The sequence below is a fragment of the Puntigrus tetrazona genome, chromosome 9 (assembly GCF_018831695.1).
Source record: "Puntigrus tetrazona isolate hp1 chromosome 9, ASM1883169v1, whole genome shotgun sequence".
NCBI lineage: Eukaryota > Metazoa > Chordata > Actinopteri > Cypriniformes > Cyprinidae > Puntigrus > Puntigrus tetrazona.
The window spans coordinates 18708807-18721114 of NC_056707.1; the positions used below are offsets into that span (position 1 = coordinate 18708807).

The 12308-nt window shown below is 35.6% G+C and overlaps 1 protein-coding gene across 1 annotated transcript; it reads right to left on the reverse strand.

The window, feature by feature from the left end:
* Positions 1-421: 421 nt before the first annotated feature.
* tgfbr2l (transforming growth factor beta receptor-like) lies at positions 422-11641 on the reverse strand. Its single transcript, XM_043248798.1, has 7 exons — positions 11477-11641; positions 7258-7408; positions 5765-5967; positions 3952-4784; positions 2932-3073; positions 2722-2849; positions 422-1845 (listed from the first exon to the last, which is right to left on the reverse strand). The coding sequence occupies exons 1-7, from the start codon at positions 11532-11534 to the stop codon at positions 1567-1569; spliced, it is 1794 nt and encodes a 597-aa protein (XP_043104733.1). The 5' UTR covers positions 11535-11641; the 3' UTR covers positions 422-1566.
* Between the last annotated feature and the right edge of the window lie 667 nt (positions 11642-12308).

Genomic DNA, 12308 nt, shown 5'->3' on the forward strand with positions numbered 1-12308 from the left:
AATTCGGCCAGGAAACATTAAATTGATCAAAAGGGACAGGTAAAGACTTACTTTTGCTATTTCAAATCATCAGAGTTTTCACAAAAATATTAAGCAGCATAATTTTTCAACACTGACATTAATAAGAAATGTTGATTTAAAACTCAAATCGGCATATTAGAATGTTTTCTGAAGGACCATGTGATACTCAAACTGGAGAAATAACTGCTTAAAATTCAGCTTTGCCAGCTTTACAGGAATACATTTTAAAATATAATAAAATGGACAACCGTGATTGTGTTATACTAACCAAGGCTGTGTTTATTTGATCAAAAGTAGAAGAACCCTTTTTTTAATGTACGTATCTTTCCGACCTCAAACCTTTCAACAGCAGTATAAAAAGTAACCCAAAAATGTTTTTTAAAAAAAGTCGATGGACACGTTATGAATATACATTTTATAAAGTGATTACTGTACAGCTGTGAAGCCAGTTCACACTAGGAATGGGCAAAATCACATCTTTGTTTGCCTCATCTCCAGTAATGGAAAAAGCACAACAGGTTGCCATATGTTCATGTTGACATTTGCACAGAAAGTATTTATCTCCATCAGTTCATTTTCCAGTGTGCAATCTGGTATGAATTTTCCCTGTCCCTCAAAGTAGCTCTGTAGAATTTGGGTGAACCTCAGATTGCTTTAAAAAATTGGAGCGTGAATGCAGGCTCTTTAGAAACTAGGCAAGTCAGTGTCATGCGTTTCTCTTTGCCTCAGACACAAGCACATTAAAGTAACAAATCACCAGCTCATAGGATCCTGTTTATCAGAAGTGAGTCTAAGGACTGTTTTAAAAGTGTCTTTTTTCTTTTAATTAGAATAACTGATTATAATCGGTATGAATGCAATGAACAAGCTCATCCTCAATTTCTGAAGCTGGACAGAGAAAAAGCCTTCATGTAGTTGTCACTTAATTAAAGTTATCAGGTCAGTGGTTAATATAGGGTCAGTGCAAAGCAACTCATCCGGAGCGTAAGGAATGTCAGGCTCAGATCACATTTTGAAGTTATTCTACAATTATTTGAACGGACTACAATCCCGTGTGAGCAATGAAATGAAACTGCTCTTTTTTTTTATGTCTAAAAACAGCAGTTATGATGCTGGTGTATCGTCTGTGGTTCTGTGGTTAATCAAATTGATGTCCCCCCAAAACTAAGTTTATGGGAAGATCACGTGGATTTCATGAGGGAGTGAGTCAGAAAGGCCAATGGAAAATTGTAAATCAGAAAATTATGTGTGGTAAACATTTTTGGGAAAACATGTTAGTAATAACTGCTTTCTGCCACGTACCCTTAACTTCTCTCCACCTGCATGCGTTAGTTTTTTGTTATGTTTTGTTTTTTCTTTACGGCACAAAGCAGCCCTTTATCCTTCACTACATCCTTTAACGACATTATACAAGTAAACGAGGATATGTTAGAACAGAAACCCTCTTTTGTCCGTCGGTTTAGATTAACGTTTAAAGAAAAACGGAGACCAGCTCCACATAATGATTCAATATGGATTACAAGAAGTCTGATTTTTCCAGGCAGGTCACATTTGACTTGGTTGCCTGGAGGAAACGGAGATCTGCGTGTCAGATGTAACATGCGGACGGATGCCAGTGCTGTGGTCCGTGCAGGGAGGAAGGAAGGGAAGGGATGGGCTTTGGTCTTCTGTAGATGGCATTATGGGTTCATGGGTACAGATGGAGTTCTCCAGCTCTTCCTGTGCCAGAGTATTAAAGCGCTCCACCACACAGTGCGCTGTTAGACGAGCCTCTGGGTCGTGATCCCAGCACTCCGTTATAGTCGCACACAAGAGCTGCATGCCCTAAAAGACCAGGCAGACATGTCAGTAACAGTACAGTAGTATGTATATACATGTGCATATTTCAAATGTGTATTTAGTTTGGATATTATGTGTTCTATACCTTAAATATTTATAGTTGTTATTGTGTAAATGTGTGCACATGTAATTAATATTATATATTTTAATTACATTTAAAATCTAATTAGAATTTATTATAACACATGTATACATCACATTTATTGCATTTGTTTTTTTTGTAACTTGTAATATAATTTAAAAAACACATATGTAGTGGAAAACATTTGAAGCAGATGAAAACATTTAATCTAAGCTGTCCTTTTGGTAAATAATTAGCTTCTTTTTTTTAAGACAACTTTGATGACATTTTTTATATATATATATATATATATATATATATATATATATATATATATATATATATATATATATATATATATATATATATATATATGATGTCAAAAAATTGTGCATGTGTTTTTACATTTATATTTTTAATTTTAATAAAAAAGAAAAATATTTAACATTTAAAAATGTTAATATCTTAAATGTTTAATACATATACACGTAAATACCTGCTATTTTTTTTTTTACATTTTGTAAGTATATGTATTTAATAAAAAGCACTCCATTTCTATTATAAATGTATATTTAAATGTGCCTATTTAAAATCATACATTTTTCTGCACTGATAGCTTAGAGGGCAAGTGTGTGAATATAATGCTGTTGAGTTATGGGCGTCCTGAGTTAGCTCGAGGACCTTTCCCAATCCGGCCCCCCTATCTCTCTCCCACCTTGCTTCCTGTCTATTCTCTACTGTTGTATCATAAAAAAGAGTAATGTATACCCTTATTTTTTATGTGTTTTGTGAATACGCACTGGATGTGTTGTCCAGCTCTCTGGAATATCTGGTCGTCCTCTGTCTCTCAACACCAGGTCTCTCATGCTGTCTACACAAGGTTGCTCACACACCTTGGAGCCAAATGGAGGCTCGTAACTCTTTACCTCTGTTAAAAAGAAAACAAATATGCTTACATTTTGTACAGTACAGAGTCTTTCAAGCAAATATACTTTGAAAGCTTTACTTGCCTCCTATGACGTCACACCTAGAGACCATTTCCCAGAGCACCAGGGCCATCGAGTAGATATCAATCTGTTTAAAGGACTCCAAGTCCTCTAGATTCACCCTGGATTCCAGAACTTCAGGGGCCATGTAGCGTGCGGTTCCCACCTACAGAGCACAGACCATGTGATTTCAATCAGACAACTGTGCTAAATTGAATTATCAATGGTTTCATGTGATTACATCTGTGACCTAAACAAATCAACCTCGGCGCTTTTATGTTACACTTAAAAAGCTTGAAGAAATGATCACTGTGCCCAGAGCATTTCTGCCTACTCAGATGATACATTTAGAAATGATTTGGTTTGGAATGGTTGTTTTCATTTGTGTGTGTGCAACGGATGCAACATAAGACTATGGCTGAGCTGCCTACGCAGGCATAAGAAGCGCATTCTTGGCGACTACACTATCTTCCACAAATATTATCCAAGTTTGATAATAGTAAATCTCTAGGTATATATAAATTGTAACTATATTTCAGAATACTACTGTATTTATACTCAGCAAAAACATTTAAATATCTTACCAAAAGCAAGCCTTTAGTAGTATACTTATTTTCATTTAGTGCCTTAAAATATTGACAAAAACACATTTACCCAATAGTTTTCTGTGCTCTATATATAGTTGGTAGTTCATGTATCAGTGTGTGTCCTATGGTGTGATAGCAAAAATGTAGAGAAAATAATCTCTAACATTTGAAGATAAACCTCTTTCATGCTATTTGTAACTCTAAGAATGAAGATACATATTTCTCATGTAATTTGTATGTTTTTTAGACATGTTTGCTATGGCACGCAGTCTGAATTTTTATTTGTCAGCTAACCATATGCATGTCAAAGCATAGTCTCATTGAGCAACAAAAACTATGCAGAGTTTCATAAAAATGAGCCCCTTGTGAGGATTAATGTTGTTTAGGTGCTATCTTAGAAGCAGCAGACACTAAGGCAGCTCAGTAGGTCTTGAATCGGAGCCAACATTGTGCCTACCTGTCCACTGTTGGCGAAGTCATCTACGGTGAGCGAGAGGTCGAGTCGCAAAGCCAATCCGAAATCACAGAGCACACACTCGGTGTGGTTCTTCAGCACAATGTTGCTGCTCTTCAGATCTCTATGGGCGATGGGCACTTTTAGTGTGCCGCACGGCGTCATATCGCTGTGCAGGTGAGCCAGGCCTCTAGCTACAGAGCCTGCCAGTGAACACAGCTCAGTCCATGTGAGGATATGGCCAGCCAGAAAGTCCTGAAGGTTTCCCATGTTATAATAAGCCATGATGAGCCAGTATTGCCTCTGGGGGGCGGCAGCAGTACCGCCCCTCTCCTCAGCAGTCAAGAACTGCACTATATTCTCATGTTTTAAGTTGGCGTCTGAGAATATGGCTCTTTCGTTACACCATGAGGAATACTCCACCGCTGGGAAGATCTTCACAGCCACCGTTTCGTACTGCCCACCCTCGTTATGACTGAGCCGTGCCCGCCATACCTCTGCGAAGCGCCCCTTACCCACCAGCGCCTCCAGCTGGATGGGCAGCTGCTCAGTGTTGTGGTTTAGATTATTTGCACAAGTCGATGAGATTTCCGAATTGACGTCATCGCTGAGGGACGACAGCTTGCCGCGGTAATCGCTACCATTTACTTGGCCCTCTGCGGGATCCAGAGACTGGTAGTGTGTGCGTCGTGGCCCCCAGTCTTTGGGTTTCTTGCCAGGTTGACGGGTGCGGTAAAGATAAAAAGCCATGGTAGCTATGACGGCTACTAAGAGGGGTGGAACCAGGCTTATGACTACCACTGGAATGACGTCTTTAGACTTCAGCTTCGAGAATCCTAGGAAACAAAGGGGACTGAATATATCAGCACACATGGGCTCTGTTCCAGACTTCAGAGAAGTGCCTTGCTATAAAGACAGCTGCCTTATAAGCATACTCATTGAAATGCTACTTCATAAGTGGTTGATTTGAATCTGGTAGCAACAAAAAGACTCACTCAAAAGTGATTTTAGTAATTAGATATTAAAGTATTTAAAAAAAAAGGCCTTTCATGCAGTGTAACACAGCAAAGTGAATGAAAATATCCTGCAAAGTTTTAAATTTAAAAGTGCATTGTATATAAAGTTATCTGAATTGAAGTTGTCTAAAGTCAACTCTGAATCATTTAAACGAGTCATTTTTAAAACGAGTCCCAAGCAGTTTTATGTTGGCATAACCATGAAACATTAGCATATTGCCCACCCAGGTGTTTGTATTTCCGCTTTGGTCTGAATGAAAATGCAAATTCAGTCTTTGCCACTAGGTGCTGTTTTTTAGAGTGCTAAAAGCTCACAAACACTGCTTTAAATGAAATCGACCAATCATGAGAGGAGTTTGGAAAACATTATTCAAAATAGTCACTTTAACATTTCTCTAAATAAACAATACAGTGTTCTAATAAAATAGTTACCTAACATAAATATACTGGTTATACTATTGAGTTTATATCTATTTTTAGGGGTGTAACAATACACGTTTTTGTACTGAAAATCTTCGGTACAGGTATTTTGGTTTGTTATGCATATTACACATCACACCCCTACCATTTTTTTTCTCATTCTTATATCTGACTTATATGTATTAACTGATTTTTGGCCAAATGAATGTATTTTACAAGGCATCATGATCATAATGCATCTTTGATACCTTAAAATCCTGCATGAATGCAAATTCAATTCACTGGGTCTAGGAAGAGAGCCATGGTTTTGGAATGCAAAGCAAAATGTTTTGGCAGAAAACAGACATTTTAGCAGTGTTGAAGTATTCATTTGAACACACCATTGGCTCCTTTTTCGAAGACGAGTCTGTCATTGCACTCGTGGTCTCCGATACAGCTGCAGATGAAGAGCAGGCCGTCTTCAGAGTGCTGAGGTGTCATCAGACACTCTTTGGAGGAGTAGTTTGTCAGCATTATGTTCTCCAGCATATCCTGAGGGTTATAACACAGTGTCCGCACACTCACACTCACATTGTCCTTCTTCCTGCAAGAAAAAAAAAGTGACCCGATTCTTCAGAAAGATAAACACAGGCTAAAGAAAAAAGTCCTTTTATGTTCCTCTGATGAAATCTAGAATAAAATTTAACCAGGGAATCCCTGCTCAGAGGTGCACTTTGTTCTTTATGCCAGAGTCTAAACTTTCCTGAGGGTTATAAATGTGTTTGCTGTTTATCCAGCATTAGGGGAGTCTTTGTTTGACCCCTCTCAGAGAAGAGCCTCTCTTTTTACTCACAGCTTGCCTCTACTGCAGTCACTCAAAGTTCACCTCGATTGGCTTCCCCGAGAAGCTGTTCATAGACTGAGCAGGATGGAACTGGCTTACAAGGAAATCTCTTGAAAAGTGACCCATATTACACCACAGATCAGATAAGGCAGCTAAGTCCTTATTCAGTCCTACAGTATTGAAATGTATTTTATGTCATATTTAATACTGAAATATTGCTGACAGTTTCCTGTCCTATTAATTTAGTTGCACAGTGCAAAACAGAACAAATGATTATCATAATTCGGTTCTTTTTAGGGAACCATAATCAAAGCATGTAGCAGTGTAGTTCAACTCCCAAACCAATGACTTTTATAATCAACTTTTATAAAAGTAACCATAGTTTTCTGGTTTTATTTGTAGTAAAACCATGGTTACCTTTCATAAGGGCTGATTTGTTAGAAACAAGTCATTGGTTTGGGAGTTACACAGTTAAACCATGGCAAACACTAATTAACTATGGTTTAGCTATGCTAAGCATAAGTTTAGTCATGATTTTATACAAATCAATACACCAAAAAAAGAAAGAAAAACACAGTTAATACACTTTTACTATGATAAAACAATAGTTAATTAAGGAAAAACTCTAGCAAAACTAGTGAAGTCTGACTGCAGAACAAAATAAATTACTGTAATAGACCGGTTCTTTTTAGTGAATGAAAAACATGCAGCTTACAATTAATTAACTAGTAACTAACTCAAAACTAATTAAATCAGTGCAGATAGTGTTTGTATGATGGCATGTAGTTAAAAGATGCACATCATATTGTATGTTTTGCCAGTTTAGTACTATAATTAAATATTTTACATGAATGACATATATTGTTACCACGTTTTGTTTATAGTTTTTTTAATACTGTAGTTATATAGGCATTTATGCTGCCACTGTAAAGTCTTTTAAGTGAGCAAGAACAAGGAATGCTTGTGTATTCTAACAGAAAACAGTGTATATACTAATAAATGCAAACTGCACGTCACATATGCATACTTCAAATTTAACCATGGACTTACCATATCGCTACACACACTTCTTCTGCCAGAGTACAGTAAGAGGTCAGACTGCAGTTGCTCATGCAGACGTTGTCTTCACAAACAGGACTCGAGTGGTCACACCACTTACAGAGGTTAGTCTTTATGAGGGTAAAACTCTGCGCCTGCAACACTGAAATAAAGACATAAAATTTTAGTATAAAAATAAGCAGCATTTAGTGAGTTTGTCTCATAGCTTTAATTGAAGATTGTTTGGTAGCTGTTATATATTGATATTCTGTATAACATGGTAAATATATATACAGAATATTTTTAAGTGTGTGTGTTTCCGTAAACCCTCTAAGCTTTTTACATTCAGTTGATGACTTTTAAAAACTATTTTTTGATATGCAGGATGTTTTTTTAATAATATATTATTCATTGCAGTTTCTCATTTAATAAATGCAATATAATGTATAATAAGGATAATGAAAAATTAATAGCATGGACATATATATATATATATATATATATATATATATATATATATATATATATATATATATATATATATTTTTTTTTTTTTTTATTATTTTTTTTTTCATATAATTTATGTTACAAAACACACCCCAATATTTTTAAAAAATTTGGTATTATTTAGATAAATTTGTCACAATTAATCGTTACTCGGCACTGAATAATAATAGTAATAATAATAATACATTAGGCCTGAACTCAACGTAAAGTACCTATGATAGTCTTGGGAAATGCATTGCCTAAGAGCAGTAAAAGCAGTCAAAATGGTCTAATGATGAAACTGACTGCAATGCAAAGTCATAAGGATGAAAGCTGTAATGACAGCTGCAATCAAGACAGTATTTAAGAGCAAATCTTTGAGCTACGTGAACCATCTGGAGTTCATATATCTCTAATTGGATTTGGATAAATGTAGTATATGGCCTGATGTGTGTATTTGTGTGCTGGGGTGTATTTGGTTTGGTGCACACATCACTGAAAGCATGTGTATTCATGAGAGTGTCAGGAGTTCCTGTGGTTAAGTGGGATAAGCCTGAATTCCTTCCCACGCACACTGTCTCCTCTGTCCTGATACTACCACATCATGACAATATTAATTGTTTATTAAAAGCAGATGAGGGGTGGGAGCCGTTCGCCGAAGGAGTGCAGCGACCTTACAGTAAACAGAATTAAAGGAAAGTGCAGAGATATTTGACACAGACTTCCAGATGTCCGCTGATGCCAACCATCAAAATATACAAGAGAGACAGAGAGAGGGAGGGAGAGCTCTTGCACGGAGGAACAAGGGACATGAAGGGAGAAAGAGACAACAGAGAAAAAGAGAAAAACTGAAGGAAAAAAAACTTCAGGCTAAGCACAAAAGCCCCCGTTCTATAAACTTTAAAGTAATTAAACTCTGCAGCAACCGCTCCAGAAATAAATTGAAGCCAGAAGCTCTCGTACTAGCCAAGTTTAAAGCACAACTCTTCAGTGCTTATGGGAAAACCAATGCCTGCGTGCTTACAAGAGACGCTGGCCTGCAATTATTTGGTTTGTACTCAAGCAAGTTTCCCCTCTTTTTTCCTATTTGTAATACATAAGTATGATTATGTATAATTTATATTATTTGGAATGTTTTGTAGTACAACCTTCAAGGTTGTTATTAAAACACTAAATTCTAACATATGTATATATATATATATATATATATATATATATATATATATATATATATATATATATATATATATATATATATATATACTGCATACATTTAGCATTATTTTAGCATTATTTTATAGCATTATTTTTAAATTAAATAAAATAAAAAATACATAATTGTAAAAATCACAATAAAATAAATACAAGACAAACAAACAAGAGAGTTTTTGCAAATATTAATAATATTTTGCAAATATTAATAACTAATAATAAAAATATTAATAATAATGTATACATTTTGAAACAAGCTTGTTTTAAATGAGTCTATATATATATATATATATATATATATATACACACACACACACACACACACACACTTTTTCCGTTCCATATACCTTTACATGCCATAATAAAGCATTTTCGGGGACCCCAGTATGCAGTAATCAAACTATCCCACTGGGTGGCAGATTTCCAAGTTTTTCAATTCCTTTTAAACTCAGCTTGATCCCTGAAAGCATTTCCTGATATTAAATGAATAACAGTACGGTGAACGCAGTACTCGCATAACTGTCGCATTCATGACAAACAGATGTCTTCAGAAGTTGTTTTTGCAGTGTTGACCGTGGCTCACACACACTCCATGAGTGTTAAGGAGTGTGAAGGGCCTGTCCCCATTACTCATTGATAAGAGACGCAATCTCTCCTCATTGCTATTAAAACGCTCTGTTATCTCATGCCAAATAATAAGAATCAACCATTTATCATCACTGAAAACAAGATGCTTCTCCTCCACGGGTACCATGCAAACCCATGCCCACTAAGAACAACTTCTTGGACTCAAGGCAAACAAAGGAGAAAAGGAGTTTCTGTGTCCACTGAGAGGTCACTGGGGTTGGGTTAGGCCCTGTCAGCATCGCACCCTCTGTTTAAGTCATTACAATATTGCCATTGTGGGCAATCATAATGACAAAGCAGAGAGATGCAGAGAGATCTTAGATGGATGTCTTTGTATTTTTATGTAGCCTACAGTGTCTCTATGTGGTCACATTCGCACACATTCTCTATATTTCCCAGGTTTTTCTTAGAGGAGTTTCAGACAACAGATGGGAAATGATAAGCGAGACTGAGAGGTGATGGTTCTCTTCTCTCCACCCACATGGTAATATTTCATAATTGTTGTTGTAAGTGGAGCTACTCTATACACACCCATAGCGTTTAAGGAGGCCCCTGCTGTGCAAAGATCATTTGGGATCTTAGGATTTGGTTTCATTGTTGGAACTTTCCTAGCATCTTGTTGTTTTCATGTGGTCACAGTGCGTGGCATCTTTTATCCACATTGAGATTCTGTTTTAAATTAAGACTAGTTTTTGTTCTACAATTTCACAAAATAGTCATGTGTGCGGATCTATTTTAGTATACTTTTCAGTCTTACTTATACTGTTTTTATAATGTGAAGGTTGTCACTGATGTCAAACTGTTTATACTGTACTGTGACTCTTAGATGGACCTTTTTTAATTTTTAACAACGCAAAAAATATGATGAACATATGTATTTTGGACTTCTCTTTATCAAGCATTATATATGATACATAATGGGCATAACTAGGACTAATAGGGTTTAAATATGGTAACACTTTAGTATAGAGACCACAGTTGATTATTAGCATGCATTAACGTATTGGCTTTTTATTAGTAGCCTATTTTTAAAGAACATATTTTGCGTAACCATATCCAATACCTAAACTTAACAACTACCACACTAACTATTACTATAAGCAGCAAATTAGGAGTTTTATGATATAAAAGTCATAGTTATTGATTTATTAATAGTGAGAATTGGAACTTTTTATATTTTATGTTTTAACACTATATAAAATATAGCGTAAAAAAATGTTGATGTTTTTTTTTAATTATTTCATTAAAGAATGATTCTGGGTTCTTTCAGTGAATGGTTCTTTAATGTTTATAACATATATCTATAACAAACTTTTTTTCACTGTAAAGAAACTTTTTTAGAATGGAAAGTTTCCTTGGATTTCAAAAGTACTTTCCTGGAACCAGATGGCAAAAATAGTCTTTATTTTTAAGACTGTATAGGTTATAAAATTATTTATAATCATCATCCACAAATGGTGGTTTTGTGCACATTTGTTTTTATAAGGGTTCAGTGATGCATAATAAAAATGTACTGATGCATCATTATAAAAACAAATGTGCACAAAACCACTATTTGTGGATGGTGCTTCAACTCAAACTGTAAAACTGTATTATTCAAGTAAACCCAAACACAGTTGCACTTGAATATACAGGGATTTACCGCATGTGCAGTATCTGTTTTTCGTGCGATGGCAAGAAAGCTATTTTGATTGTCAACAGAAGCATCCTATTTTAACCGAGACGCTGAATCCAGCGTATCCATATCTTTTTAGAGTGGAGAAAAATCGGTTTCTGTCGTGTTTAAATATATGAGATCTGTTCTTTTCAGTTTAGAAAAAGTTTTTCGCAAAAACCCCAAGACAAAGCTCCGATGCGTGGAGCCTCCAGACAATGAAAGCATCGAGAGAAGTGGAGATCTACTTACGACAGAAACACAGGAGAACAGATGTTGGAACCCACAATCTGCAGCCTCCGCGCCCCATAATACCTCACAATCCAAAGATCCCAAACTGATGAAGCAATGCCGTTATTTTCTTTATCTGCTCGTGACAGACACAGATAAGCTCATCTGTAAGAGAATTCAGGACTGTGTGTGTGTGACTGAGTTCCGTGTAGGCGGATCCAGATGTTTTTAATCCAGATGTGAGTGCGAGCGGATCCGCCCAGGAACTCGCATTTATCAATGCACGATTCACAATGTATACAGAAAGAACAATGAACTACAGTCCAATTTTTCTTTTTTCTTTTCTTTTCTTTTCTTTTCTTTTCTTTTCTTTTCTTTTCTTTTCTTTTCTTTTTTTTCTTTTCTTCCTTTATTTCTTTTTCCTTATTTTACTACTACTACTACTACTACTACTACTACTACTACTACTACTACTACTACTACTAATAATAATAATATAAATTTAAAACAGGACTAATCTAAACAAAGAATAAAAAATATATGAAAAATGACAGATTCAGGACTTTTGCTGTGACGCAAAAACTTCTAAATGTAGGCTAAGTATAGTAGCCTAAATATAGCCTGTTCACATATATTTTCAGCGTGATATCGAGACTTTTAAACAAATGTTGAAAATGCTCAAACTGTGTTTGAACTGTAAAGTTGGCTCAGGTAAAGTTGGGAAATAATCAGCAAAATTAATTTTAATAGACCTAATTTATAATTCGCTGCAAGCCATTCATAAGCCAGACCCGTGAATGCTTCATTGGAACTGTAAATTATCTGAATAAATTCAATAAATCTCAAGCTGGAA

Bases quoted from the DNA above. Each gene is read 5' to 3' on its own strand.
- tgfbr2l (XM_043248798.1), bottom strand. From the start codon at position 11,534: ATGGGGCGCGGAGGCTGCAGATTGTGGGTTCCAACATCTGTTCTCCTG. The intron at 7,409-11,476 runs GTAAGTAGATCT...TCTTTATTTCAG, and splicing joins TGTTCTCCTGTGTTTCTGTC to TGTTGCAGGCGCAGAGTTTT. The intron at 4,785-5,764 runs GTGTGTTCAAAT...TTTGTTTCCTAG, and splicing joins CTTCGAAAAAGGAGCCAATG to GATTCTCGAAGCTGAAGTCT.